The sequence below is a fragment of the Lynx canadensis genome, chromosome A1 (genome assembly GCF_007474595.2).
Source record: "Lynx canadensis isolate LIC74 chromosome A1, mLynCan4.pri.v2, whole genome shotgun sequence".
In the NCBI taxonomy this organism is placed as follows: Eukaryota; Metazoa; Chordata; class Mammalia; order Carnivora; family Felidae; genus Lynx; species Lynx canadensis.
Window position 1 is genome coordinate 139947900 of NC_044303.2, and position 26982 is coordinate 139974881.

At 39.9% G+C, this 26982-nt stretch overlaps 1 protein-coding gene across 1 annotated transcript; it reads left to right on the top strand.

Annotated features, from left to right (window-relative positions):
• The first annotated feature begins 1062 nt into the window (after positions 1–1062).
• Positions 1063–25907, top strand: HMGCR (3-hydroxy-3-methylglutaryl-CoA reductase). Its single transcript, XM_030323163.2, has 20 exons — positions 1063–1244; positions 6167–6354; positions 6828–6939; positions 7216–7303; positions 8462–8546; positions 9425–9530; positions 12133–12239; positions 12346–12462; positions 12888–13048; positions 13169–13416; positions 13531–13709; positions 14720–14914; positions 15499–15657; positions 15782–15939; positions 17525–17630; positions 19661–19831; positions 20142–20282; positions 20367–20525; positions 20964–21118; positions 21263–25907. Exons 2-20 carry the CDS (start codon positions 6190–6192, stop codon positions 21315–21317), a joined length of 2667 nt encoding a protein of 888 aa, XP_030179023.1. The 5' UTR covers positions 1063–1244; positions 6167–6189; the 3' UTR covers positions 21318–25907.
• Positions 25908–26982: the final 1075 nt, after the last annotated feature.

Below are 26982 nucleotides of genomic sequence, written 5' to 3' on the forward strand. Positions count from 1 at the left end.
TTATAATTCCTGTTTCTAAGAAATTTCCACATAATAAGACAAGTCACAGAATATTATGGAAATATGAGTGTTCAAAGTAAGGAGGAATGACATGTGCTTGAAGGTATCAGGAAAGGAGGTGGCACATGAAATGGTCCTTAAACGATAGGATTTCAACAATTAAAATGGGTAGGTATATCCAGATTAAATAAAGAGAACATAAGCAGAGAGGTATAAAGCAACCGAGTGTGACTGAAAAAAGGCCAGTTACTCTTGACTGAAACGTAGGGTTGATACAGGTAAGTGGGGAGAGATACACAAGAAATGTGGGGTGGGACCATATTTGTGGTGTCAGGTTCTTTAATCCAGTAGACAATGAGCAACTCCAGGGGGGCAGTCCTATGGAATAACAGGATCGAAAGGTGCCTAAGAGTGGAGTTATACTATTTCATCTAAGAGATAATAAAGGCCTGCAGCGAGAGGAGGGCAGAGAGAATGCAGATGACACAGTTGAGGCATATTTCAGAACTGACAGTGGTGTGTGACCAGCGCTCCACACAGAAGCACTGTGCAGGGGCAGGGAGGGACCCCAGTGACTGGAGCTATTTACACAGATGGGTAAATCGCAGGAAGGTACTGTTTTTAGATTTCCAATATGGGTCAGCTTGAGGTTTGGGCTGCATCTCGCTGCCACCTTCTCTTTTTTCAGCCTCATCTCCACTTCTTACATCTCTCTATCCACTAAGTAATTGGGCTTTCTATCCTCAACCTGACCCTGCGTTTATTGTCACCCTCCAATTCTGCTTGTCACTGGTGTTTCCTATAGTACTCTCACAGCCGGGATGGCAACAGGTCAGGTCCTGGCCCGTAGGACACTCCACCCGCCAGATCCCCTATCGCCTTCGCCTAAGCACCTACCATGCTTGCGCCCCCAGGGCTCTTGGGCCAATAGGCAGGCCCTAGTTCTGGGACTCGACTAGCTATTGGTTGGCCGAGCCATGGTGAGAGATGGTGCGGTGCCTGTTGTCCGCAGCAGTGAGAGCTGTGGGAGGTTGTTAAGGCGACCGTTCATGACGTAGCGCCGTGAGGCCCAGCAGCCCCCAGATGATTGGCTAGACGATCGGACGATCCTCTCTCATTGGTCGCAGGCTCAGCCGGCTCCGAGTGTGCGTAAGCCGAAGGTTCCTTCCGCTTCGCGTCTCCTTTGACCGGAGACAGACGGAGCGCCGGCGCCCCGGTTCGGTGACCTCTAGGGAGATCGGGAGGTGAGGCGGGCTGTGGCCCCGAAGTGGGGCGGGGGCGGCGGGGAAGCGGGATTAGGGCTGTGTTGATGGCGGTTCTCGGGCTCCGCCTGGCCCTGGAAAGGGGCAACCGGCAGCCCCTGCGGACCTGGCGGGAGCTGCAGTGGCGCCTTTGCGGGTGCGGGGGGCCTGGTCCCTGGGAGGTGTAAGGAGACGCCCTTGAGGCGCGGCTGAGCGGCGGCCGCACCGATGCCAGGGGGTGTCTGGGGCCCGGCTGGGCCTGAGGGGCGGGCGGCGGGCTGGCTTCTTCGTGGCTGCCGATGGTGACGGGGGGTCTGGCGGGGCGTAGCCGCGTTTGCCAGCCTAGTCCGAAGTAGTCGGTGTGGGCTACGCAGTCACTATCATCCGGGCGGAAAGGGTGCCAGGTCGGGTGACCCCGGAGGCCCCTCGATCCAAGAAATGCTGGGAGTGTGTGTCATGTGTCCCGCCGGCAGCTCGCGGAGAGGCCTCGAGAAGGACTATCTGGTGCCGGCGTTCACGCCCAGGCGCTGCTGTTCGTCAGCACCTTTCTTTAAAGTGCTGGGAAAGATTTCTGTAAATGCTGCTGACTAACACAGAGCCATGGAAGAACCGTGCATCTGTAGAGATGTGTCTGGTCATTTACAGGAGCCACGAGTTGCGAGAATACGGAGCCCAATGTAGGGATTTGCCCAAGGACTTAAAGGATTCCTCCTCCTTCTTTTTAAAGTTTATTTTGAAGGAGAGAGAGTGCGAGTGGGGTAGGGGCAGAGGGAGAGAGAGAGCGGGGAGAGAGAATCCCAGTCTCTGCCCTGTCATCGCAGAGCCCAATGTGGGTCTGGAATTAACGAACCGTGAGATCATGACCTGAGTGGAAACCAAGGGTTGGAAGCTTAACCGACTCAGCCACCCAGGCGCCCCAAGGATTCTTCTTTTTCTATTCACCTTTCCCCCCTCTTCTCCCTCCTCATTTTTCTTTTTCGTAAGGGGCTTGAGTCTCCTTGGTGCTCATGTAATTGAGTCCAAACCTTGTAGATTTTCTGGAATTATTTGGTTTGGATTAGGAATATAGGTTTCAATATAGAATAGGCAATTTCTGCGGTGAGAGACGGCTGATGTACTCCATCTTAAATGGTCATTTGAAATATTTCATGGCTTGGTTGAGGACATGCCACCTTGGACTTCGTCGTGAAAAGTTATAGGAAACATTTTTTTCTGGGCCGTACTAAATAATCATGCATAATTTCAGCATCTCAATGTGGAGGATGTATTTTTTTGCGTGCGAGTATATTTTACTTTTCATGCAATGAAAGTCGTTTTCTGATTTAGAGGTAATCTAGCAAAAGCCTGTAGTGTACTTTGGGATCGACTGTTTTTTGAGGTCCCGCTTTGTTGTGTTTTTCTACGATTTGTGATGAACTTGGCAGTAAGTACAAATGGAATTTAGTAACATGAAGGTTAAGAAACTGCAAAGATTAATCATTAATATATGAAAACTTGGGTGTGGCGTGAGCATTTCATGATGAAGTGTGTATGTGTGTGCACACCCTCTTTTTGTTCTTGTATGATCTCCTTTTTAAACCGTGGATGGATAACTACATGTGTATCAGTATCTATTTAGGTTTGACCCATATAAAATTGCAGATATTTGAAATTTGACTTTTTTTTAAACCTACACAAGTAGCAGTTTCAGATGGCTCCACATAATACTTGTGTTTGTTAAACAACTTTGGAGCTCTAGCTTAGTAACTGAATAGAGATGTGACTCATAAAAGCATGTAAGAGAGTTGAATGTAGAATCCTCGTTTCCTGATTTCCAGTACTGTATATATACAGTATATATATATACTACATATATACATATACATAGTCCATATATATATACATATATATATGTATGCATATGTATATATGTATATATATGTATGTATATATTTATTTATTTATTTACTAGAGTACTAGTTTGAGCCGCAGAATGCTAAATCCTTTTGGAACTAAAAATGACTCAGTATAAGACATGGTTCTTGCCTTCAAAGAGTCAGAATGTACACAGCAGTTACTTTGAGAGCCGTGTAAGATGGTGTATAGTCAGATGCTGGAATGTGTGGCACAGGAGGAGTGTAGGGTGGGAGGAAAGAATTAGAGTCAGAGGCCAAAGCATCCTTTTCTGCAGTTGGCCGTGGTAGGTGGTTTCTTTGGTGCATTGGATTGGAGTTTGATGATTCCATTGAATTTAAATGGTCTCTTCTTTTGAAGAATCTGTGAAATGTTTGGGGAATACTTCATTGTGCATAGGCAAGGTATACATTGCCTATTTAACTGTTTTTTTTTTTTTTTTTTAAGTAAAACTTATTTTTGTTGCTGCATGGCCTATATAGTGTCCATTGAATTCTCATGGGCTGTCCTGTAGCCTGCTTATGACACTTGCAACTGCTGATGAAGGTGGCATTTAACTACTTTGCATAATCACCAGGAAATGGGGAGGATGCCCCTGAGAAATGAGATGGTGTATAATTATATGGTTACTTTTGACACACCTTGTACATTTGATTACTGAGTTTGTATTTCCAAATAGGTGAGATTCTCTGTGTTTGGGGCTGGTTCACAGGATCATGTGTAATTTTTTCCCTGAATGTTGCAAAGATGACTTTACCTAGGAAAGAAATGTCCCAGTATTGAAAATGCTACCATGAAATCTTTTTAAGGGACAACATGATGTACCTAATATATAATTGTGGGTTAATGATGCTAAACCAATTTGTGATCGAATTGGGGTGGTTTTCTGCTAGCAGCTCAGATTTTAATTCAACAGAATTAACTTTTTAATAGTGAAGGATACATTGACTTAATACGGAATAATCTAAGTTGAGAGTGTTTTGGCGGGGAGAGAGTGTTGGAAATTATTTTGACGTAGTCTTGAAATGTATTTTTAGTTGATTCATTTTCTGGAACATTGATGCTTGTTGATCCTTTAGACCAGCTTGCAGAGTTTTTGTTTTTTGCTAGAAGGATGTTATGTGATAGAAAACTGTCCTGAAAATCTAGGCTCTTAGAAGGCTTTTGGTGTAATGAAGTAGGATGCAAATCTATGATTATTACTCTCCAGTGCTTTAAGTCCAAGTCCCTGCTCATTTAATAGAAACTCTTTTTGTTAATTGTTCATTTTCAAAAGCAGTGTATAGACTATAGCCTCTCTTCCCTACTCCATTCCGCTTTCATATGTTCCCAGAATTCTCTGCTTCAGCCCTTAACTGGGGTGGCGGGGTGGGAGGGGGAGGGCTAGCAGGTGGGCAGTTATATCTGTACCTTGTTGACTTACATTCATTTTTAGGTCTATTTCAAGATGTGTCAATAAAATGCATGCTACTCTAGTTTATGAGTTTATTTTCAATTAAGCAGGTATTTGTTGAGCAACCGCTGTATGTGGATGCAAGGTGCTGGAGGATAAAATGCGGAACAAGACTCAGGGAGGAAGTTTGAAAAAGCATGAATAAACGCAGGCAGATGCATGCCGCATTTGTAGATCTTAGTGACTGCCAACCTTTTAAAATTGAGACCCCCAGGAAGACATGGGAAGCCACTACACACACTCCTATATGTATAGTTTCAGAAACCCTAAACTTTTAAGAGAAATACCTAACCCATGCTACATGTTTACAGCTGTTTTTTCTATTTTATTAAAAAATGTTCTGATTCGCAAAACTGATTTCATGATTTAATTGATCCAATGAAAGGTGGTTGCCTGCAGTCAGAAAGCCAGCTGCCCAGCTGGTGGCTGGAGCAGCTGAAATGGAGAGAATATAGAGTGACACAGTGGGAGATGACATTCAGTAATTACTTTGGTTCCTGAAAACTACTCTTATTTTCTGTCCCTTAGTCCTTAAGGTAGCATATTTAACTTTCTTCTTCTTCATTTGTTGCCATTTAATTTACTGTCTTCAATAAATGAGTCATTTTCTTAGCTGTTACTGTAAACATGAGATGCCTTTGAATTCTTGCTAGTGTGTCAACCAGTAGCCTTACTTTAAAAATCTTAATTTGAAATAGATTTTTATGGGTAATGAAATACGCTTTATTGTAAGCATTAATTTTAGTCTAAGACGTTTTACAAGTTCCTGTATTGGAGACCAGTGACTATCAGATTTTTTAAAAATCACAGTATCGGAATGAACAGAGTTGGCCAGCAAGCATGGGGAAGTTTAGTCATGGTATTCGTTAGATCAGAATTACCTGTATGTTCTATTGGGAATTTTTGAATGTTACAGACATCTACTTTGGCCAGCCACCCTCTTCTTCTGTTACTGTTCTAGCATTTTATTAGCTGTAAAAATGGAAAAAGACTTTTTCTGGTGACAGCAACAGTAGGAAGTTTTATTAAACATCATTTTGCCACTAACAGTATGCCATGTTTTGAATGGAATGGAAGACTGTAATGGTTCTCTGCCTTCGAGGACAGGCAACAAGTAGATTGGTATTTGCCTTTTGTGTAATTGGAATACGGAGAATGAAGAGGGTGCTACTGCGCATTTTATGTCAGGGAAATTAGAAAACGAATGTGAACAGTTGTTTTTTACTTTTTTTTTTTCTGTCTCATTGCTCTCCTCCTTAGCTCAGATAATATTGTGGCCTGAGATATTTATTTGGTTTCCTCATAAAAGCTTGAAATCTACAAATTGTAAGAAATAGCTGTTTTTAAGTTGGTTGCTAATAGAAGAATATTTAAGTGTTATGAGTAAAAAAGTAATATCAAAGTCCTCATTTTAATTTTATAATTATTTTCCAGCATTAATAAGGAACACTATCAAATAGTATTATTCATATGTATAAGACAGTGTGCCTACAAAAGCAGAGTTTACAATGCAGAATCTTCTTTTCCTAAAAATACAGTGAAATGTGTACTAAGTGTTCACACTTGATATTCCTTCCAGGATCCAAGGATTCTGTAGCTACAATGTTGTCAAGACTTTTCCGAATGCATGGCCTTTTTGTGGCCTCCCATCCCTGGGAAGTCATAGTGGGGACGGTGACACTGACCATCTGTATGATGTCCATGAACATGTTTACTGGTAACGATAAGATCTGTGGTTGGAATTATGAGTGTCCCAAGTTTGAAGAGGTTTGTGAAATTAATTTGATACTGACTAAATTACACTTTCAGTTTCTAAAGAGCATTTCCTCTTAAGAGATCATATAATCAAAAAAGTTCCAAGTAAAATTTTTATCTTAGTGTTCATGAACTTATCTCAAATTTCCATTTACTTACAGTGTTTGGAAACACACTGGAAATAACGTTTCTTCATGCCTTTTCTGCATAAGATGAGTGTAATTGACTTTACTTGAGAAAATAATAGCTTAAAGTGATTAACGGAGAAAAATGATGGGCTTTAAACAGTGGATCGTTGAAAAACTGTATTTAATTTTTGATATACATATTTAATATTTTTTATTTGACTTGTATTGTGCCTGTATTTATATTATTGTGACAAATATATAAACTAATGATGCATACAAAATAAAAATTCTTACATATCGTTGCTTGTTTTAAAAAGTAAAACTGTTGGGATTTTTTTTTCTCGTGTCTTCCAACAGGATGTTTTAAGCAGTGACATCATAATTCTGACGATAACACGATGCATAGCGATCCTGTATATTTACTTCCAGTTCCAGAATTTACGTCAACTTGGATCAAAATATATTTTGGGTAATCATTTTATACATTCAACTTCTTTGTGCTATCAAGTTTTTGTTTTGCTATAGAAATACATGTTTTTGTTCAAATCCTGTATATGGAAACCTGTATATTGCTTAAAGTGCTGCCGCATAAATTCAGTGGTTTCCTTATTGGGAATAAATATTCTGATAGTTGAGATCTTAATAATCTGGAGAATATAATATTTCTTTCAGAATATTGTATGGGATTATGTTATTTTTATAATAAAGGATGATTTTTTTCTCAGTTTGAGTTTTGTCATTTTAGGTATTGCTGGCCTCTTCACGATTTTCTCAAGTTTCGTATTCAGTACGGTTGTCATTCATTTCTTGGATAAAGAATTGACAGGCTTGAAGTAAGTATTTAAAGCATAAATATACTTTTTTTTCCAAGAAACAATGTTAACAATTTTTCTTCTCCAAGTTATAAAGTATTATATACATTTTCAAAAATTTATAGAAAATATGGGGAAAATTTTCATGTAGTCATTTAGCTAATGATAATACCTTTTGGTATTTATCCTTTCCTACCTGTTTTTACACTTAAACAAAAATTCTGAGATCACACTGTATATATTGCTTTGTAACTTCTTTATGCCTAATGATAGTTTATCAACATCTTTGCTTGCCCTTAGTACTAAACTAAATTATTTCTGAGGAGTTTCTCGTATCCCCCTATGTGAATATATTGTAGGTCATTTACTAAACCCTCTAGGATTCGATTCTTAGTTTATTTAATTTCCTCTATTAATAACACTATGGTGAATGTCTTTGTGGATAAATTTGTGTTCATATTTATTTTCAGAATATATTCCTAGGTGTGAGACAGTGGCTGTGTAAATTTTTAGGGCTTTTGAGTGCTGTTATTGCCAACTTTCTCTCCAGAAAGCTTGTTAAGTTTATCCTCCCACAAGTAGTGACCAAGTAAAAGAAATTACATGCATTTCACTTCTTTTCCCCATGTGAATTCAAGGAAACATTTTTTACCTAGGATGTTATTTTGCTATAAAATTATCAAAAGGTGTTTCTATGAAAATATATTGACATTTTTAACTTTACAAATAGTTTTTAATTTTGTTTGTTTATTTATTTTGAGAGAGATGGGGGGCGGGGAGACAGAGAGAGAAGGAGAGAGAATCCCAAGCAGGCTATGTGCTGTCAGCACAGAGCCTGATGTGAGGTTTGATCCCACAAACTGAGAGATCATGACCTGAGCAAAAAGCAAGACTTGGATGCTTAACCAAATGAGCCACCCAGGCACCTCAACGTTACAAATAGTTTTAACAAATATTTTTGAGCAGTGAGTATGTTTAGCTTTGAGGATGTCACAGGGGAGTGAGTATAAGGTATACCTTATGGACTACAAAAAGGTACCTATACTAAAGAATCATACAGTGTATGGGGCAGGGGTTTTGTCTTAGAAAGCATTTTTTTTTTTTTTGTCTTAGAAAGCATTTTTAAGCTACATTTTTTCATCTGATGAATGTACCTGATCATCTTGATTTTTTTTGCAGTGAAGCTTTGCCCTTTTTCCTACTTTTGATTGACCTTTCCAGAGCAAGTGCACTAGCAAAGTTTGCCCTCAGTTCCAACTCACAGGTAAGTATTATTTTTAAGACACAGATGTCAATATTGTTCTTTTTTTCAGTTTGTTTACATTATTAGGGCAGATTAATAGCTTCTTCACAGTTGAAGATTCATGAATTGCCCACAGTTTTAATTGTCAGGTCTTAAGACTGGTCTTTTTGGGTACCTAATAACTCAGTTATAATTGCATAGCTTCTGGAATTTGGCATCTCCATTTTCCTATTTGAAGATTTCAGAAATTAAGGTAATAAGACTTTTGGATAAGTAAGAGTGTTCCCCAGTGAAACCTATCAGAGAATAGGACAGAATGTAATAGAAGAGAGTCTGAGGGTAGATTGATTTCTAAAATTTTGGCATTACCACTTGCATTTTTTTCCATTTAAAGTTTTATCTTGGTGTTCATTAGTCACTGTAAAGAACCTAACATTTTCAGTAATCTTGCATCAGAGTATCTGAGTATAAAGTAGCTTGCCATTCTGCCTTGATTATGTATTTGATAACTGTCTCGAATACTTGAACATGTTGACAAGAGTATGATTTAGGTTTCATAGTATTAAGGTCTTAAAAAATTTGCAATTAAGAACTGTCAATTGTAGCCAATATAAAATGTTGTAGGGTTTCATTATGTGGTATTTACATGGCAGGATTGACGCACCACCTCAAAGGAATCCTCCCAAGAAGTATCTCACTCGGTGGAAAGGGAAAGCAGGGCCCTGGATATGACTTTTTTTAATCCTTTGCACCTGCAATGCCTGTTAGTGGTATTATATTGTTTATTTTACTCTTTGTATAGCACATTCGCTTTTAACAGAGGCCTTAGGATGCTCTCTGACTTTTTCCAAAGTTATTTTGAACCTTACCCTCATTGATATGTACGGTCTGTGTTTTAGGATGAAGTGCGGGAAAATATCGCTCGTGGAATGGCAATTTTAGGTCCCACGTTCACCCTTGATGCCCTTGTAGAATGTCTTGTGATTGGAGTTGGAACCATGTCAGGTTTGTAAGAGATTTTTAATGTTTTTTAAACTAAGTTTGTAGATGAAGGGAAAAAAGAACGTCTGAGATTACATTGGTTATTCTTTTTTCTTAAAAAATTTTTTTTTGTTGTTTATTTTGAGAGAGAGAGACAGAGAAAGTGTGTGCATGCAAGTGGCGGAGGGTTAGAGAGAGAAGGGAGAGAGAATCCCAAGCAGGCTCTGAGTTGTCAGTGCAGAGCTTGACTTGGTGCTTGATCCCATGAACCATGAGATCATGAATCCAAGAGCTGAATCCAAGAGTCGGAACTTAACTGACTGAGCCAGCCAGGTATCCCTGCATTGGTCATTCTTAAGTTCTGACTTTTAAAAGTGTAACATTATTCTTAAAAGGTTTTAACTGAATGAATGTGTGGATTTATCTGACCTTAATGTCTGACTGCTTTTGTGAAAACTTAGTAGCAGGTTAGTGATACTTAGTTTTCACGATTGCTACCTTCTGTTTCTGTACTCCACCCTTTTGCTGATTTTGTGGTGTTTATTTTTTTGCTTAACTTTAACCAAGATTGTATTCTACGCTTCATCTTAGCCAAAAGGCCGAGAAGCAATAACCAGGATTGTATTCTAAGGCTCATCTGGGGCACCTTCCAGTGCACCTGCCCAGACTAAGTTAGTGATTTGGTTCCTTGTGGGTTTTGTTTTTGTTGGTTTTTTGTTTTTTTGGTTCTTTGTGTTTTTATTGTCCTGTAGGAGACAGTGCAAGCGTCAGAAGTGGGCCAGATGTAAGTTAGGTCCACCTAATAGTCTGGTTGGCAAGATTTAATCAGATGGTATGCAGTACATCTTACCGAGTACCTAGCATTGATCTCAACACGTTTCTTAATCCTTAATTAGATAGTAGAGAATTAGATGTTAAATATCAAACACAGGACGGAAGTTGTGGCCTGGCCTGGCCTGGAAATTTGCCAGAGTGAATATATCATGCTGTTGTTGTGAAGATTTCCTAATCATTAAAACTAGACTTTATGGCTTCCTCAGGGAGCTACCCTTAGTAATGACAATTGCAGCCTATTTCCTGGTGCCTGAGTGCCCTGGATAAGGGGCTTCATTCTTCACAGGTAAATTATCTAGCTTTTATGAACGCAGTTGGTTGTCGTTACTTTTTTAGTCGAGGGCTCATCACTTGGTGGTATGTTAAATACATGTTTCTTCTTTCTGAGGGTAAATTTATTATTTATTGTTTTTTAATCTGTCATTCAACATTTAGCAAGGAAGGTGTTTTTAAAAAATGTTTTTTATTTGTTTTAAAAAAAATGTTTTTAATGTTTATTTTTATTTTTGAGAGAGAGAGACAGAGTGCGAGTGGGGGAGAGGCAGAGAGAGAGAGGGAGACACAGAACCCGAAGCAGGCTTCAGGTTCTGAGCTGTCAGCACAGAGCCCAATGCGGGGCCTGAACCCACAAGCCACGAGATCAACATCCGACTCTGGCTCAGGTCATGATCTCGCACCTTGTGGGTTTAGGCCCTGCGTTGGGCTCTGAGCTGACAGCTCTGAGCCGGGAGCCTTCTTTGGATTCTGTGTCTCCATCTCTCTGCTTCTCCTCTGCTCACACTCTGTCTCTCTCTAAAATAAATAAACAATAAAAACATTTTTTTAAAATAAAACAAAGAAGTACTTAAAAATACAATATGTGTTTTTGTTCTATTATTTAGTCATATGATCTGTTTAGAATTCAAAAATAAAATAGACTGTTGAGTTTTTTGTTATTCTAGTTAGCAGTTTTATAGGAAGAGGGAATGATTTTTTTATTTACATTTCAAAACATTTTTATATTTAATATGAGTGACATCAGAAATATGTGTTATATTCAAGTTTATTTGTAAAGTTGAGGGAATAGGATTTGGTAATCAAAGGTATTTTTCAGCTCTCTAATTCTGCTAACCTTCTGTTTGGGACATATACCACGTGATACCTTAAACATTTTGTAATGGAACATTTGTTAATTTTGGATCTTGAGTTGCCTTTTTGCATTATTTAATTTTTCAAACAGATCCATGAAATTCATCAAAATTATAAGAACAGCAATAGCCACGATAGAGGTTGTACTGAAATTAGAGTTCATTTAGTGCACATAAAGTATTTATTATGATACTGAATCCGGAATGGCATAACTGGCTGTATGTTTTACTTTAATCAAAAGTAAATCAAAGGTAAATCCACAGGTGAATTGCTTTTCTGGCAAAGAGTGGAATTGGATCCAGACTGTGGGAGGTTGACTCATCAGAGTAGCCTGGCCTTGTTAATCCCTATTTCAAAACTGATTGCTACCATTTGATAAAAGGGGATTATCATATGTAAATTAAATACAATGACTGTGCCTGGCATTGTGGTGTTGGAGATCTGGGAGGAGACAAGTTCTTTTCCCCCCGAGAGGGAGTTATTCCTGTTCTAATGCTTGGTATCACCTTGGAGTTCCTCATTTCTTTTTCCAGTAGATAGGAAAGAGTTTAATATACTAATGTTTTCTTGTATTTGTCTACCTAGAGGAAAGGTCCCTGTGATGTATGTAGCATCAAAAATATAGGTACTTTACTAATTATACATTTAATTTTTCTCTAACCAGGGGTGCGTCAACTTGAGATTATGTGCTGCTTTGGCTGCATGTCAGTTCTTGCCAACTACTTTGTGTTCATGACTTTTTTCCCAGCTTGCGTTTCCTTGGTTTTAGAGGTAAGAGCTGTTCTTACGGCATTAGTAGAAGAGTAACGTTTCTCATCAAATCTGTTCACTTAAGTAAAATCAGTACCTTCTAATGTTACACTGGTTTACTTTGTAGCTTTCTCGGGAAAGCCGTGAGGGTCGTCCGATTTGGCAGCTGAGCCATTTTGCTCGAGTTTTAGAAGAAGAAGAAAATAAGCCAAATCCTGTTACTCAGAGAGTTAAGATGATTATGGTAATTTCATAGTTTTCTTTTCCCTTCTGTATTTTCAGTTCCAGTGTTCCATATGTTCTGTTCATATGTTCTGCTTTTTGATTTTTTTCTCCTTCCTGTTATCTTTCTACATTTTTTGTCTCTTTCATTGATGTTCCTCTTTCTTTTTTTTCCTTGTCTCTCATTTCTTTGAGGCTCCTAGTGTCTCTCCCCTAAACAGATGTTTCAAATTCCTTTGCTTTATTTCTCTTTGCAAACCTGTTTTTTTGCAACGTTTTCAGTAGTTTAGTAGGCCACTACTTTAGTCCCAGAGCAAGTGCAGGGCTTTCTTTTCATGCTGAGGGGAGACCATGAAAGATGGTGCCTGGCTATCCAGTTGCTAAGGATGAGAAGTTTAGGTGGCATTGATATGCAGAGGATATATAATTTATAACATTTTATTTCAGTCTCTAGGCTTGGTTCTGGTTCATGCGCACAGTCGCTGGATAGCTGATCCTTCGCCTCAAAACAGTACGGCAGAAAATTCTAAGGTTTCTTTAGGATTGGATGAAAGTGTGTCCAAGAGAATTGAACCAAGTGTTTCCCTCTGGCAGTTTTATCTCTCTAAGTAAGTTACCTGAGACCTGCTTTGTTGTGTATTAATCATAGTAGTCTGGTTACTAAAAGTTTAGGTTGTACCATTTTAATTTCTGAGTAATAACTTTTTAATTTCCTTTCTTTTATTTAGAATGATCAGCATGGATATTGAACAAGTTATTACCCTTAGTTTAGCTCTCCTTCTGGCTGTCAAGTACATCTTCTTTGAACAAGCTGAGACAGAATCTACACTCTCATTAAAAAACCCTATCACATCTCCTGTAGTGACCCCCAAAAAAGTCCCAGATGATTGTTGTAGACGTGAACCTATACTGGTCAGAAATAGCCAGAAATTCCATGCAGTGGAGGAAGAGACCAGGATAAACAGAGAAAGAAAAGGTGATTTCTTGTTCTCTTTATTTTCCATTTTTCCAATACTGATTTGTTCAGAAGCTGAGTTCGTTTTAAAATGTATGTTCACTGTTGTGAGATTTCGTTTGGTTTCTTGAACAGTTGAGGTCATAAAACCCTTAGTGGCAGAAACTGACACCTCCAGCAGAGCTACATTTGTGGTTGGTAACTCTTCCTTACTTGATACTTCACTGGAACTAGAGGCACAGGAACCTGACATTGAACTTCCCATCGAGCCTCGGCCTAATGAAGAATGTCTACAGATACTTGGGAATGCAGAGGTGAGGAAAATAAAGTTAATTCAAGCTTTGTATCTTTTTGCTTTTTTTAAGAAAGGAAGGAAGGAAGTTCTCGCTACTGAGTACTTAATAAGTTCTGGGCACCGTGTTACGTGGTTTGCAGGTAGTGGTCTTTTTTATTCCCCACAACTTTATGAGATAGTTGGAATTACCTCCATTTTTCAGATGAGAAAGAGAAAGCTGAGGCTCCAGGAGGCGTATTTCCCAAAGTAATACATTATTTAGGAAATGGAAAAGCAGAGATCAAGAGTCCAAGATTTACTGACTCAAGAGACAGTGCTCTTTACCCTTTACTACCGTTTGCCAGAGAGATGAGCCACTACTCTATTCTCATGTGTGTTGGGGCCTAGAAAAGGTTTCATTCAAAAACGAGCTTCAAAGACAGAAGAAAAGTTTTTTGTTTTGTTTTCTTTTTGGTTTGCTTTTTAATAAGCTTCATGCTCACCAGATGCTTGTTTTCCTTTCTGACATCTGAGGGGGTATTCTGCCTACACGGCCGTAGGAGTTAATTCATGCTTTAGTGTGACTTTTTGTTCCATCCATATCTGCTTAATCATTCCTAATTTATGTGCACATGAGTGAGAGTAGCATCATGTTTGTTTTTCTTTCACTTTCCCTCATTGCTGTTAACATGTGTGCCAATTTTTGAACTGTTTTGCTGTATACAGAGTTACCAAAACTTAGAGGGTGGCCATCAGAATCTTAATTGTGGTTTTGTTTTGTTTTGTTTTTCTATGAACTTCCCTTGCAAAATTTGGTGTTTTGGTTTTACATTTGTTTAGGGCCACATTTTTATAGAGAATTTGCTTTCATTTTGATATTCTTATTTCCATTCAAATCATCTTTAGAACTCCAAAGTTCTTTGGGTTCTTCTCTACTGAGCATTGTTTGTATTAAATGGTGTATTTGTTATGAAGAATACGAAGTGCACTTCAAATTTTTTGTCATCCCCCTCCCACAACTCCTTCCCATTTTTTTTTTCATTTCTTTAGAAAGGTGCAAAATTCCTTAGTGATGCTGAGATCATCCAATTAGTTAATGCTAAGCATATCCCAGCTTACAAGTTGGAAACTCTGATGGAAACCCATGAACGAGGTGTATCTATTCGCCGACAGTTACTGTCCAGAAAACTTCCAGAGCCTTCTTCTCTCCAGTATCTACCTTACAGGAACTATAATTACTCCTTGGTATGTTTTCTTGATTTGAGAAAGTTTGCTTTTGTAGCTTTTTAGTCTTGTAGCTTTAGTCTTCAGCTTTTTTAGTCTTTTTTTGTTTTTTAATTTTTTTTTAATGTTTATTTCTGAGAGAGGGAGAGAGAGCACAAGCAGGGGAGGGGCAGAGAGAGAGGGAGACAGAATTGGAAACGGGCTCCAGGCTCTGGGCTGTCAGCACAGAGCCCGACGCAGGGCTCGAACTCACAAACCGTGAGATCATGACCTGAGCCAAAGTCGGACGCTTAACCAACTGAGCCACCCAGGCGCCCCTAGTCTTTTTCTTGACTAGTCTTTTGTATGTACATAATTTTATAAAACGTTTGTTTAATCACTTCACTGTAATTTTGTATTCTGCTTATGATTATAGGTCCTAGAAATTCAAAATACTTTTCCTGTTGTTTATAGTCATTGTCAATGACTTTTGTACTTTTAAATACTTACAAGGAGTAGATAAAAATGTTGAAAAATAAAGGGTTATGTTTGAAAACAGTTTTGGATGAGAAGGGCTGTGTATTTGTGATAGCAATTTTCACTCAGTACCTGACTTCCCCTTTTAGGTGATGGGAACTTGTTGTGAGAATGTTATTGGATATATGCCCATCCCTGTTGGGGTGGCAGGACCTCTGTGCTTGGATGGAAAAGAATACCAGGTGCCGATGGCGACAACAGAAGGTTGTCTTGTGGCCAGCACTAACAGAGGCTGCAGAGCAATAGGTGTAAGTAGGCATTTCTGTATTTGCCTGTTTTAAGATATGCACTAGGCCAGGCAATGAGAAGAGATCTGGGGCCAAGCAGAAGTGTTTTCAGGATTAACGTGCTTCCGTAACGTCCTCTGCATAGCTTGGTGGAGGTGCCAGCAGCCGAATCCTTGCAGATGGGATGACCCGTGGCCCAGTGGTCCGTCTCCCCCGTGCTTGTGACTCCGCAGAGGTGAAGGCCTGGCTGGAGACACCTGAAGGGTTCACAGTGATAAAGGAGGCTTTTGACAGTACCAGCAGGTGTGTGTGGGGTTTGTATATGCATTTATGTTTATTTCAGAGCTGGTGTCGTCATCTGTGATCGCTAAACATAACTGTCGACATAATGCCTGCTTTGGGTGATGTACCAAAATCTGAACTTTAAGTCCATTTATTCAAAATGAGTAATATTTATCCTTGGGGCAGAATGTTGGTCCAAATGAATACCGCCAGAGGAGTAAATAGGGAAAAATAGTATGATCTAGTAAGTTTGTGTGTTGGTTTTATAAGACTCAGGTTTTGTTTTTTGGGTTTTTGGTTTATTTAGTTTTTTGTTTTTTATTTTGTTTTTTTGATGTGTATTCATTTTTGAGAGAGAGACAGAGGGTGAGTCATTTTTGACAGAGAGAGAGAGAGAGAGAGAGAGAGACAGACAGAGGGTGAGCAGGGGAGGGGCAGAAAGAGAGGGAGACACAGAGTCCAAAGCAGGCTCCAGACTCTGACCTGTCAGCACAGGGCCTGATGCGGGGCTCAAATTCACTAGCCATGAGATCATGACCTGAGCTGAAGTTGGACGCTTACCAGATTGAGCCACCCAGGTACCCCTATTTTGGTTTTTCTGTTTCAGTTTTTTTTTTTAATTTTTTTTTTTAACATTTATTTATTTATTTATTTTTTAATTTTTTTTTTCAACGTTTATTTATTTTTGGGACAGAGAGAGACAGAGCATGAACGGGGGAGGGGCAGAGAGAGAGGGAGACACAGAATCGGAAACAGGCTCCAGGCTCTGAGCCGTCAGCACAGAGCCCGACGCGGGGCTCGAACTCACGGACCGCGAGATCGTTACCTGGCTGAAGTCGGACGCTTAACCGACTGCGCCACCCAGGCGCCCCAACATTTATTTATTTTTGAGACAGAGAGAGACAGAGCATGAACGGGGGAGGGGTAGAGAGAGAGGGAGACACAGAATCGGAAGCAGGCTCCAGGCTCTGGGCCATCAGCCCAGAGCCCGACTCAGGGCTCGAACTCACGGACCGCAAGATCGTGACCTGAGCTGAAGTCGGACGCTCAACCGACTGAGCCACCCAGGCACCCCTGTTTCAGTTTTTATTTAAATGTTAGTAAGTTAACATATAGTTGTAATATTGGTTTCAGAAGTAGAATTCATTTTTTCATCACTTATAATACCCAAGGCTCATCTCAAGTGCCCTCCTTAATGCCCACCCCCCACCCACTTCTCTCCATCAGCCCTCAGTTTGTTCTCTATCATGAAGAATCTCTAGGGATTCCTGGGTGGCTCAGTCAGTTAAGTGTCAACTCTGGATTTTGGCTCACGTCATGATCTCATGGCTTGTGAGATTGAGCCCGAGTCAGGCTCTGTGCCAAATAGCTGGAGTCTGCTTGGGACTCTCTCTCCCTCTCTCTCTGCCTCTCCCTGACTCGTGTGCACATGCACTGTCTCTCTCTTTCTCAAAACAAATAATAAACAGTAAAAAAGAAAAAGAATGAAACAGTTGAATTAGAAATCTCCATGAGTATTCTCTTATGTGTAAAATCAGCTAAAGTAGATTTTTAAGATAACTTGCATCTTCTTAACAAAATAAAAAACATTCACTTTTGTTTATAGATTTGCACGTTTACAGAAACTTCATATGAGTATGGCTGGTCGCAACCTTTATATCCGTTTCCAGTCCAGGTCAGGTGATGCCATGGGGATGAACATGATTTCAAAGGTGAGCCTAATAGACTATAATAGAGTTTGTAAGACTGAATTCCCCAGGGGAGGGGAACTGGGTGTCAGGGAGGTAAGAGTGGGGAGTAGACTCACTGTATATGTTCTCCTGTATTTTTGAATTTGGTGCCGTGTGCATATACTAATTCAAAGGGTTCATTGATGGAAAGATTTTTATTGAAAGCTAAATCTTGATTCATGTAACTTATCAGGCATTTATTGGCTCTGATATATTTTTGTATTTGATATGTTTAATTTAGATGGAGTATTATGCATGTTCTGGGCCTACTCAGAAGGGGTGGGAGGATTCTTGGGGTTACTGCTCCTTGGCTTTGTCCTATAAACTTTGAAAGCTCACCTCTTTTAGAGACCTCAAGTCTTGTATTTAAGAGGCCAAGTTCTTGTATGTAGTCCATTTATCTCCTTATAAGAATATTGTGTATGGTTTACATTTTATTCTACTGATGTTTTCTTATTTACAGATACTATTTTTTACTTACAAATATTCACAAATGTAAAATGTTAAAGTCAATTAGGTTAGCCAGATTTATTTTGTAGTTTAACCAGAGAGAGAAGAGGGGGTAATAATGACTAAAAACTTAAGTTTTAAAAGTTGCCAATAAATAGTATAGTGGTTCCTCAAAAAATTAAAAATAGAATTATGATCCAGCAATTCCACTTCTGGGTATTTACCCAAAAGAGTTGAAAACTAGGTTTCAGAGACTTATTTGTGCCCCTCTGTTCATAGCAGCAGCATTCATAGTAGCAGAGAGGTAGAAACAACCCAAGTGTTCATGGACAGATGAATGTATAAATAAAATGTTGTGTGTACATATAATGAGATATTATTAAACCCTAACAAAATAGGAAATTTTGACATGCTAAGTGAACCTTGAGGTTCACTTGCTAAGTTAAATAATCTGGCTAATAAAAAAGACAAATACTATGCGAATTCACACTTGCGAAGTACCTAGATTAGTTAAATTCATAGAGACAGAAAGTGGAAGGGTAGTTGCCAGGGGCTGAGGAGAAAGGGAAATAGGGAGTTGTTTAATGGGTTTGGAGTTTCAATTTTGCAAGACAAAAGAGTTCTGGAGATTGGCTGTACCGACAGTGTGAATGGACTTAACCCTGATGAACTGTACACTTGAAAATAGTTAAGATGGTAACTTCTATGTTATATGTATTTTACCACAGTTGAAACAGTTTTTTTAATTGCCAGTTAGTATGTTGGGCTACTGAGATATGGGTTGTTAACTGAATTAATTTCACTTAATTAGAAGTCTTGTTTACAGTTTTGTAAGGTAAATCCCAATGACTTCCCATTAACGACAGGATTTACTTTTATGTCTGACTTCTCTTTGCAGACTTGCTAACTTGGGTTTTTAGGTAACAATTTAATAACTAGAAGAGAGAATTTATTACTTGTTGATCATGGGTTGAGTTACTCACTACCAGTGACATGATGATGAGTATTATATTTTCACTGAATATTTTTTAATTCATTTTTTAATTTTACTATTCTCATTATTTCCCATCTACATCCTGTTCACCCGTGACTATGAAGAACTTTGTTTTCATTCTTAGAAGGAAACATAGGAGTCTTATTTCTTTTCTTTTAATGTTTATTTATTTTTGAGAGAGAGAGACACACACACATAGTGTAAGCAGGGGAAGAGCCGAGAGAGAGGGAGACACAGAATCTGAAGCAGACCCCAGGCTCTGAGCTGTCAGTACAGAGCCTGACGCAGGGCTCAAACTTACAAGAGGTAGATCATGACCTGAGCCAAAGTCGGACACTTAATCCACTGAGCCACCCAGGCGCCCCCATAGGAGTCTATTTCTGACTGAGAAGTTAGTCACTGTGATGGTTAATGAAACTATTATTTTATGCTCACTTCCTTTGAAGTATATTATATTTAGAAATATTGTAGTTAATTGTGTTTATAAGTATTAGTATTACTAGATAAAAATAAAGCCTCTGATCTATCAATAGCTTTGTACATTTTAATTTTGTTGTGTTGTTGACAGGGCACAGAGAAGGCACTTTCGAAACTTCATGAGTATTTCCCTGAAATGCAGATTCTAGCAGTCAGCGGTAACTATTGTACTGACAAGAAACCTGCAGCTATAAATTGGATAGAGGGAAGAGGGAAGTCTGTGGTTTGTGAAGCTGTCATTCCAGCCAAGGTTGTCAGAGAAGTGAGTGATTGGATGATCATTTTATTTTGTAAATTGGTTTAAAAATTGGGAAAGGAATATTAACATTCTAAGTGAAGTTTAACATATGGACGGACGTGTTGTGTTAAAGATGACTGTGGGATCACATCTTGCCCACCTGTGTATGGTATTCACAGGAACAAGCTTTACTGATACTCTTCACTGAGGACAAGGCCTCCGTGGGGCCGTATCTAAACTCTGTTGGTTTCCGGAGGACAGAAAGATAGAGCTGGGTAATATGCCCTGAGTCTTCTGGGAGAACATGTAAAATGTGCACAACTCTGTTTGCTAGGTATTAAAGACGACTACGGAAGCTATGATTGAGGTCAACATTAATAAGAATCTGGTGGGCTCTGCCATGGCCGGGAGCATTGGAGGTTACAACGCCCATGCGGCGAACATCGTAACCGCCATCTACATTGCCTGTGGACAGGTGAGGGCTCCAGCCTCTCCTTCTCTTGTCTTGGGTTGTTCTAAGTTGAGAGAAGTTTTATACTTCTCCTTTTTATTTTTTCAGGATCCAGCACAAAATGTTGGTAGTTCAAACTGTATTACTTTGATGGAAGCAAGCGGCCCCACGAATGAAGATCTGTATATCAGCTGCACCATGCCGTCTATAGAAATAGGAACTGTGGGCGGTGGGACCAACCTGCTCCCTCAGCAAGCTTGTTTGCAGGTATGACACCTCAGCCCCAAAGCCTGGTGACCTCAGGCCAGTTCTGACTTGCTGGGATTCTCTGTTTCTGCCTGACATCCCATGTCATTCAGCTGTATTTTAGCTGGTCTTGTCATTCTTTTGCTTCTCACCAGCCTAACCCATTGTGTTGAAGCAAGCATGTTGAGACGTGTGCTTAGTAAATGAGAAGGTAGATTAAGAGAGTAAATGAATGTTCATCTATTCTGATTAAGTGCCCTGCAGACCAGGCTGTGGATGTTATGTTAACTATGGTGCATGTTATTGTGAGTACTGGCTGTCAAATCTTGGGGATTGTATACTTCTGGAATCCGTTCTATTCTTAACGCCATTGTAGTTGCCCTTATTTTAGCTGATAGAGAAGGAAGTTGTTGCCATGAGTTTAAGGGCGAGTCCCGCTGTGTTTCTCCCTGGCTGCAGATGCTAGGTGTTCAAGGAGCATGCAAAGACAACCCTGGGGAAAATGCCCGGCAGCTTGCCAGGATCGTGTGCGGTACAGTAATGGCCGGGGAATTGTCACTGATGGCAGCGTTGGCAGCCGGACATCTTGTCAAAAGTCACATGATTCACAACAGGTAAGACTTACAGATTTACTTTACATGTTTTCTGTACTTAAAAATGCAGTACAAAAAACCTACTACTCACAGACAATAGTCCTAACTTAAAATTCTGCATTCGTGATATTTTATATATTCCTGCTTTGTCTTTTTCTGCCATAGGTCAAAGATAAATTTACAAGACCTCCAAGGAACTGGCACTAAGAACTCTGCTTGAGTAGTCTGACAGATCTGAACTGAAACACGGGCATTGGGTTCTAAAGGACTAACATAAAATCTGTGAATTAAAAAGCTCAGTGCGGTGTTATGTTGAGGATGAATAGACATGATCTGTGAGGTGCCTGCTTGGTGTTTGGCTCTTTCAGGGATCCTTCTTTCCATGCAGATTTCTCGGATCCGAAAATAGTATAGTGCTTTATGTGCTGTGCTCTCTGGAAGGAAAGATCTCAACATGGATATCATGCTCTGAACATCACAGATTGTAACCTACAGCTCACTTCTGAAAGAGAATACGAGATGGAAACAAGTGTTTTCTTTTGATGAAATCCATGGAATTCGTGGTGATCAGTGTGAGATTGACCCTTCTCTCCATCCTCTCCTCCCTCCTGGTTGAAAATGGAGTTTTAAATTATACTGTAGCTGACAAACTGATTTCATAATTAATTTATTGAGTCTGGGTTATAGAACTTAAATAAGAGCTAAGTTTATTTTTTGTAAACTAATAATTCATTTGGTGCTGGTCTCTTTTGATTTCTTTTTGGGTAGCCATTGTGATTCTTCAGAAGGGGGCCTACTTTCTTCAAGGGAAGAATTACTCTTATTCCCAAACTACTGAATAATGTGCCAAGCAGTGCTAATAGTTCTCTGTCAAGAAAACAAATCACTACATTCATCTCTGTAGGCTATTTGTTCAGAGAGGCCTCTTGTCTAAATATAAATGTCTGTCTAGATTGCTATAACATTTCTTGTAGTGTAAGACTTTAAGAAACAAGAGTTTTGCACTCTTTAAACATACGAGAGCTCTTAATATTGCTTAGACAAAGGGGACTCTCTTTATCAAGAACGTACAAGTCTGACCTCTCAGAGCTCAGAGGTTGGAAAACACAGGCTTGAAAAAAATGCCGTTTCTCTAAGCCAACTTTAATTGCTTAAAAGACTTAAATTTATTTAGCTGAAAAATCTAGGTGGTTTTTTGTAAAGAACTGTATCAAATCTGTATATGTTGTAATAAAACTTCTTATGCTAGGAGTTTATTGAAAGTGTTCAAGAAATAAATAAAAATCAACTTGTGTACTGATAAGACACTCTAAGCTTGGGCCAGAAAACAGAGTTGTTTAATGTTGTCCAGGAAACCCTGGCTTGCCTTTCAAGCCCAGCGAAAGGGAAAGTCAGCTTTCAGAGCCAGTGAAGGTGCCACATGAATGGCCCTGGAGGAGCGTACTTTGTTCCTGTGGCCAGGAGGCTGGTGACCAAAACATTCACACAAGGCTCTTTGGATAGACCCATAAAGGCTCTTTGCTTCCTCAGGGGGTCAGCAGAGTTGTTGAATCTTAACGTTTTTTTAATGTACAAGTTTTGTATAAATAATAAAGAACTCCTTATTTTATATTACATCTAATGTTTCAAGTGTTGGTCTTGGAGAGAGAAGATGGACTCTGAAGGACATTCCAGTAATGCCGTGGCAGCATGGAGAGCCTCTGAGTGATTGTGTCTGCATTACTGTTGTGGAAGATTGACCTTTGCTGTTGTATGTAAAGTTTAAATTGCTTCCGTTGTGACTTGCAGCCAGTGACTTCTTATTTATCCAAACTTTTCATGGAAGTGGCAGTGAAAAGTGTGAGTCTTCATTCTGGTGACTGTAACCAATATTGTCTTGCTAAATGAATGTTTTGTACAATTACTAAATTGTATACATTTTGTTATACTTTTTTCCCAGTTCCAGTAAATTATGAAAAGGAGGTTAATATTGATTAGTGTAAGCAGTAACCTTTTTTTGTTTGGACTGACCGTTGGCCTGAGGCCTGAAAGCTTGAAAGGCAGGCCAGAGTGGTAACCTAAATACTCCCACTGGGTGTCCCATGACCATTTATTATTCTTCGTCATATGCTCCAATTCCTACAGCATTAATGGCAGGCCAGTGTTGTATGTGCATTACATTACTTTCTTTATACTTAAGAGAGTTTGATTAGTTCAGATTGATCTCCCAGCTGGACCATTTTTGGATATTGGGAATGTGAGGGTTAGTTGAGAGGAATGGGGCATAAAGATTAGGCAGCCAAAACCAAATGGCCACTGTACATTTCAGCTGTATCAGCTGACTGGGGGAGTAGAGTTTAGCAAGGCTGAAGTTGGCCTCTTTCAAGGCTGATTGCCATTTACTTGGAATTGTTGATTGCCCTTCTGCTATAGTTGGAGGTGAAAGGGGAGTATGAATCACTTAAGAACCAAGGCCCAGATGCTTGAAAATCAGTTTGAATTTTTTTCCTGAAAATGACATGTGATCACTTGTAGGGTCAACCCCCTCCAGAGTGAAGCAGGCTGGACAGGTGACCGTGGAGAGTTTTCAATGCCCTTATCTACTGGGTGATGGATGAGCAGTGAGCTGCATGTGGCAGGACAGGATTTTTTCCTCCTTTTAGGAGAGGATAGAGAATTAAATTCAAAGGAACATTGTAAGAGGACACAGAACAGCAAAACACATCAAATACAAATCCACTGTGTGCAGAAGGTTGAAATAAGGGTGGCAAAGTCATTATAGAATTGTTTTGAAGACTAATATTTTTCAAAAACTATCTGTTACGGATAAGACTTGAATTTATTGATAATGAACTTTGCCCAGTCAGCAAAAATAATGGATAACCTCTACACTGGAAGTTGAGAGAGCATGGCAAATGATTTAGTTTACAATTACATTTGAACAGATTACCTTTTCATTGTGATGTGCATGGAACACGCCACCCTCTTGTTTTCCTTTCCTTCCTGAGCAAGTTTGATGGGAGGCATGGGTACCGGATTGTCACAGAACACATGAACAGTTCTCAAGCAGCTGCTCCCTAAGGCCAATAGAAGAGCCCTGGGCTAACGGCTGGATTTAGGAGGTAGAGCATGAGAGTGTTCTCATCCAGTGCTTCTCCAACTTGAGTGTGCAGCACACTCACCTGGAGGACTTGTCCGTACAGAGTGCCGGGCCCCACCCCCGGAGTTTCTGATCCCCTTGGTCTGGGGTGGGGCCAGAACATGACAGTTACCTTGCAGCTGCTGCTGCTCTACCAGTCTTGGATTTCAGTATGAGGTACCTGGTATTCCTGTGAACGTGAGAGTGTTAGAATATTGTTTATTCAGAAGCACACGGTTGGAAAACACCTATGGAGAGACCAAGTGCCAGTCAGTAGGACTTAATTAGAATTAATCCTAGAGATTAGTTAGTTAACAGAACAACCAACCAACTAGAATGGGTTATTTGGCTTTGGTGTCTCCCCTCCCACCTATCCTGTGACAACCCATCCCCCAACATTAAAGTCTCCACACCTGTAGTTTTAGCAGCCTATTCCCCTCACTGTCCTCATTATTCCCCTTGGTCCCTACTCTCTCTCCCAAAGGTCCCACATAAGAGTAGGGGGGACAAAAAAAAGGCAAACCTACTTTTAAAGAGGTTTGTATCTACCACTATCCACTCACTGGCCTCACTCACCTACCTTGTAGCCCCAAAATTTGAAGCCTCGCCTCACCCTCCTTGTAACCCAAGTTTGACTCTTGTAGTTTAACTTCTGGGGATCTCAGGCCTGGAGCAGGATTACTCTTGACTGTTGAGTCAAGAAACTGACTCAACAGACCATTCCGTTTGGTTAATTCTGAAGCCAGATGGCAGGGAGCATTTAAAGGAAGAAGGACCTTGTGCCAGCTGCGAACACAGAGCAGCACCTCGTGTGTTTTGTTGAGGAAACTCTCAGCATAAGGAAGTAATCCAGAATAGAAGGGCTGTAGTCATCTAGCCGATGTTGATTATGGAACTCCTTTGCTTTCCTGTCACTTGAAATTTGAAATGGTCAACAGGGCTTAGTAGATGAGGTGGGGGTGGGGGCCAATGGAGCAATTCTGTCTCAGTCTCCATCCTAAAACCATCTGGGATTGCATGTTAGGAACATTGGACACAATAAAGCAAATCCAGAGTACTGATCGCCCTAAATGATATGGGACAGAAGAACCTCACTTGCCAGCTCTCTCGTACCCCTTGAAGCTCACAAAAGAGATCAGAGGAGTCTCTTCCTCCCTGCCCATTTCACTGTCTGGACTTGGGCTCTAGCCTCAAAGGGCTCTTAAAGTAAAACCATCCCGTTTTAATGCACTGCCTGCCTTAGTCTTTTCTGATCTAGGGTATATATAACCTGTGAGAGATCTACCTCATTCTCAAACTTTATTGCTCTTAAGAGCAAGATAGAGTCAGTGTGTATGGAGCAGCCCCTTCACCTCTGGCCATCTGGATGCTCTCACCCACATTGTACAACCCTTGGTAAGTAGCAAAAGCTTAAAAGTTGGCTTGCTGGTATAGCCTGGATAATTGTGATTTTACATGGGAAGCTCTTGGGGAAATGCTCATCTTTTAACTTGTTTAGGACAGTGCCTACTTCAGCCAGTAGAAAACAAACCTTGAACACCACCAGAAAAAAAATGTTGGGCATACATCGCCAATAAATGTGTATTTCTTGATAAATTATATTGAATTATGTATATCGTCAAATAAAAGACTTGAATGATAAAAAAAATATATATATATAGAAATAAAACTGAAGATCTTTTTTTTCTTGTATTTTAGTGGTAAATCTTGCCCACATTTTCCTCCAGACTGGACAGAAGTCTAATGAAGACAGTGAAGGGACCATGCCTTTTCTTGTCACCTTAGTACAGCATCTTAAAGGTCCTCAATGTTGTTAAATGGCCGATAAAATGAGTATAATTAGGACTTACTCCAAAGAGAAAATAATAGTCATTTACAACAGGAGGAGCACAGCAGTGTTGAGTTGGGAATCCAGAGACCTCCATTCCAGCCATGGCTTTGCCACTCATTGGCTGTGAGACCTTAGTCTCTTTTCCTTGGTTCCCTTGTCAAAGGAGATTGCTGGATTAGTGGCTTCTAAGGCCTTAAGTAGCTCTCTATGTTCTATGAAATGCTGTATTTATGCATATATATATATATATATATATATATATATACACAGACTCATTCTATTATCCAAAGATGGAAATATCTTTTTAGTGGCTGTGGTATGGATCTCACGTCTGTCCAGTTTAGGGAACAGCTTAGTTACCTAATGCACAGCACCACAGGGGCTCTGGGTAGAGGTCGCTTAGCCAATGGTCTCCCATTTTGTCATGTTTCATCAGCTGCTCAGCTAAGTCTACTTGTCTTTGCAGCCTAGACCCATGTGGGCTGTGACAGTGCTTTACAATTCCTTGCACATCTGCTACTATCCTTGGCTGGGAGATTGGGATCTCTTTCTAAGGGCTTACATCCTAAGGGAAGAGAAGATAATTGTGTCCCTCTTGCTAGATCTTCTCCTTTTGTATGTAACATATCCTTCTTGGACAACCTCTCCTCCCTTTATCTCTTCGGTTTTCAAATCTGCACCTTTCATTGAAGTTAAAACCCTCTGCCCCTCTCTGCTCCATTTACTGTATTTCACAGCCTATCCATTTTTTCCCTCTTTACTGCCTTAAACATTCTATTGAAACTGCTGATTTTAGGTGGAGAGGGAGCTATGTTCTGAGGTTTATGTCAGTGGGGCTGAAAAGCTGGAGTCTAGCTTATTAGTTAATACAACAATGTCATACTGTTATATAATCCAACTCTGAAGGGGGAAAAGCACAATGGAACTGAAGAGGAA

Excerpts from the sequence above, each read along its gene's own strand:
- HMGCR (XM_030323163.2), top strand. The coding sequence starts at position 6,190 with ATGTTGTCAAGACTTTTCCGAATGCATGGCCTTTTTGTGGCCTCCCAT. Across the intron at positions 15,658-15,781 it reads GAGGCTGCAGAGCAATAGGT|CTTGGTGGAGGTGCCAGCAG; the intron begins GTAAGTAGGCAT and ends TCCTCTGCATAG. Across the intron at positions 19,832-20,141 it reads CAGCCAAGGTTGTCAGAGAA|GTATTAAAGACGACTACGGA; the intron begins GTGAGTGATTGG and ends TCTGTTTGCTAG.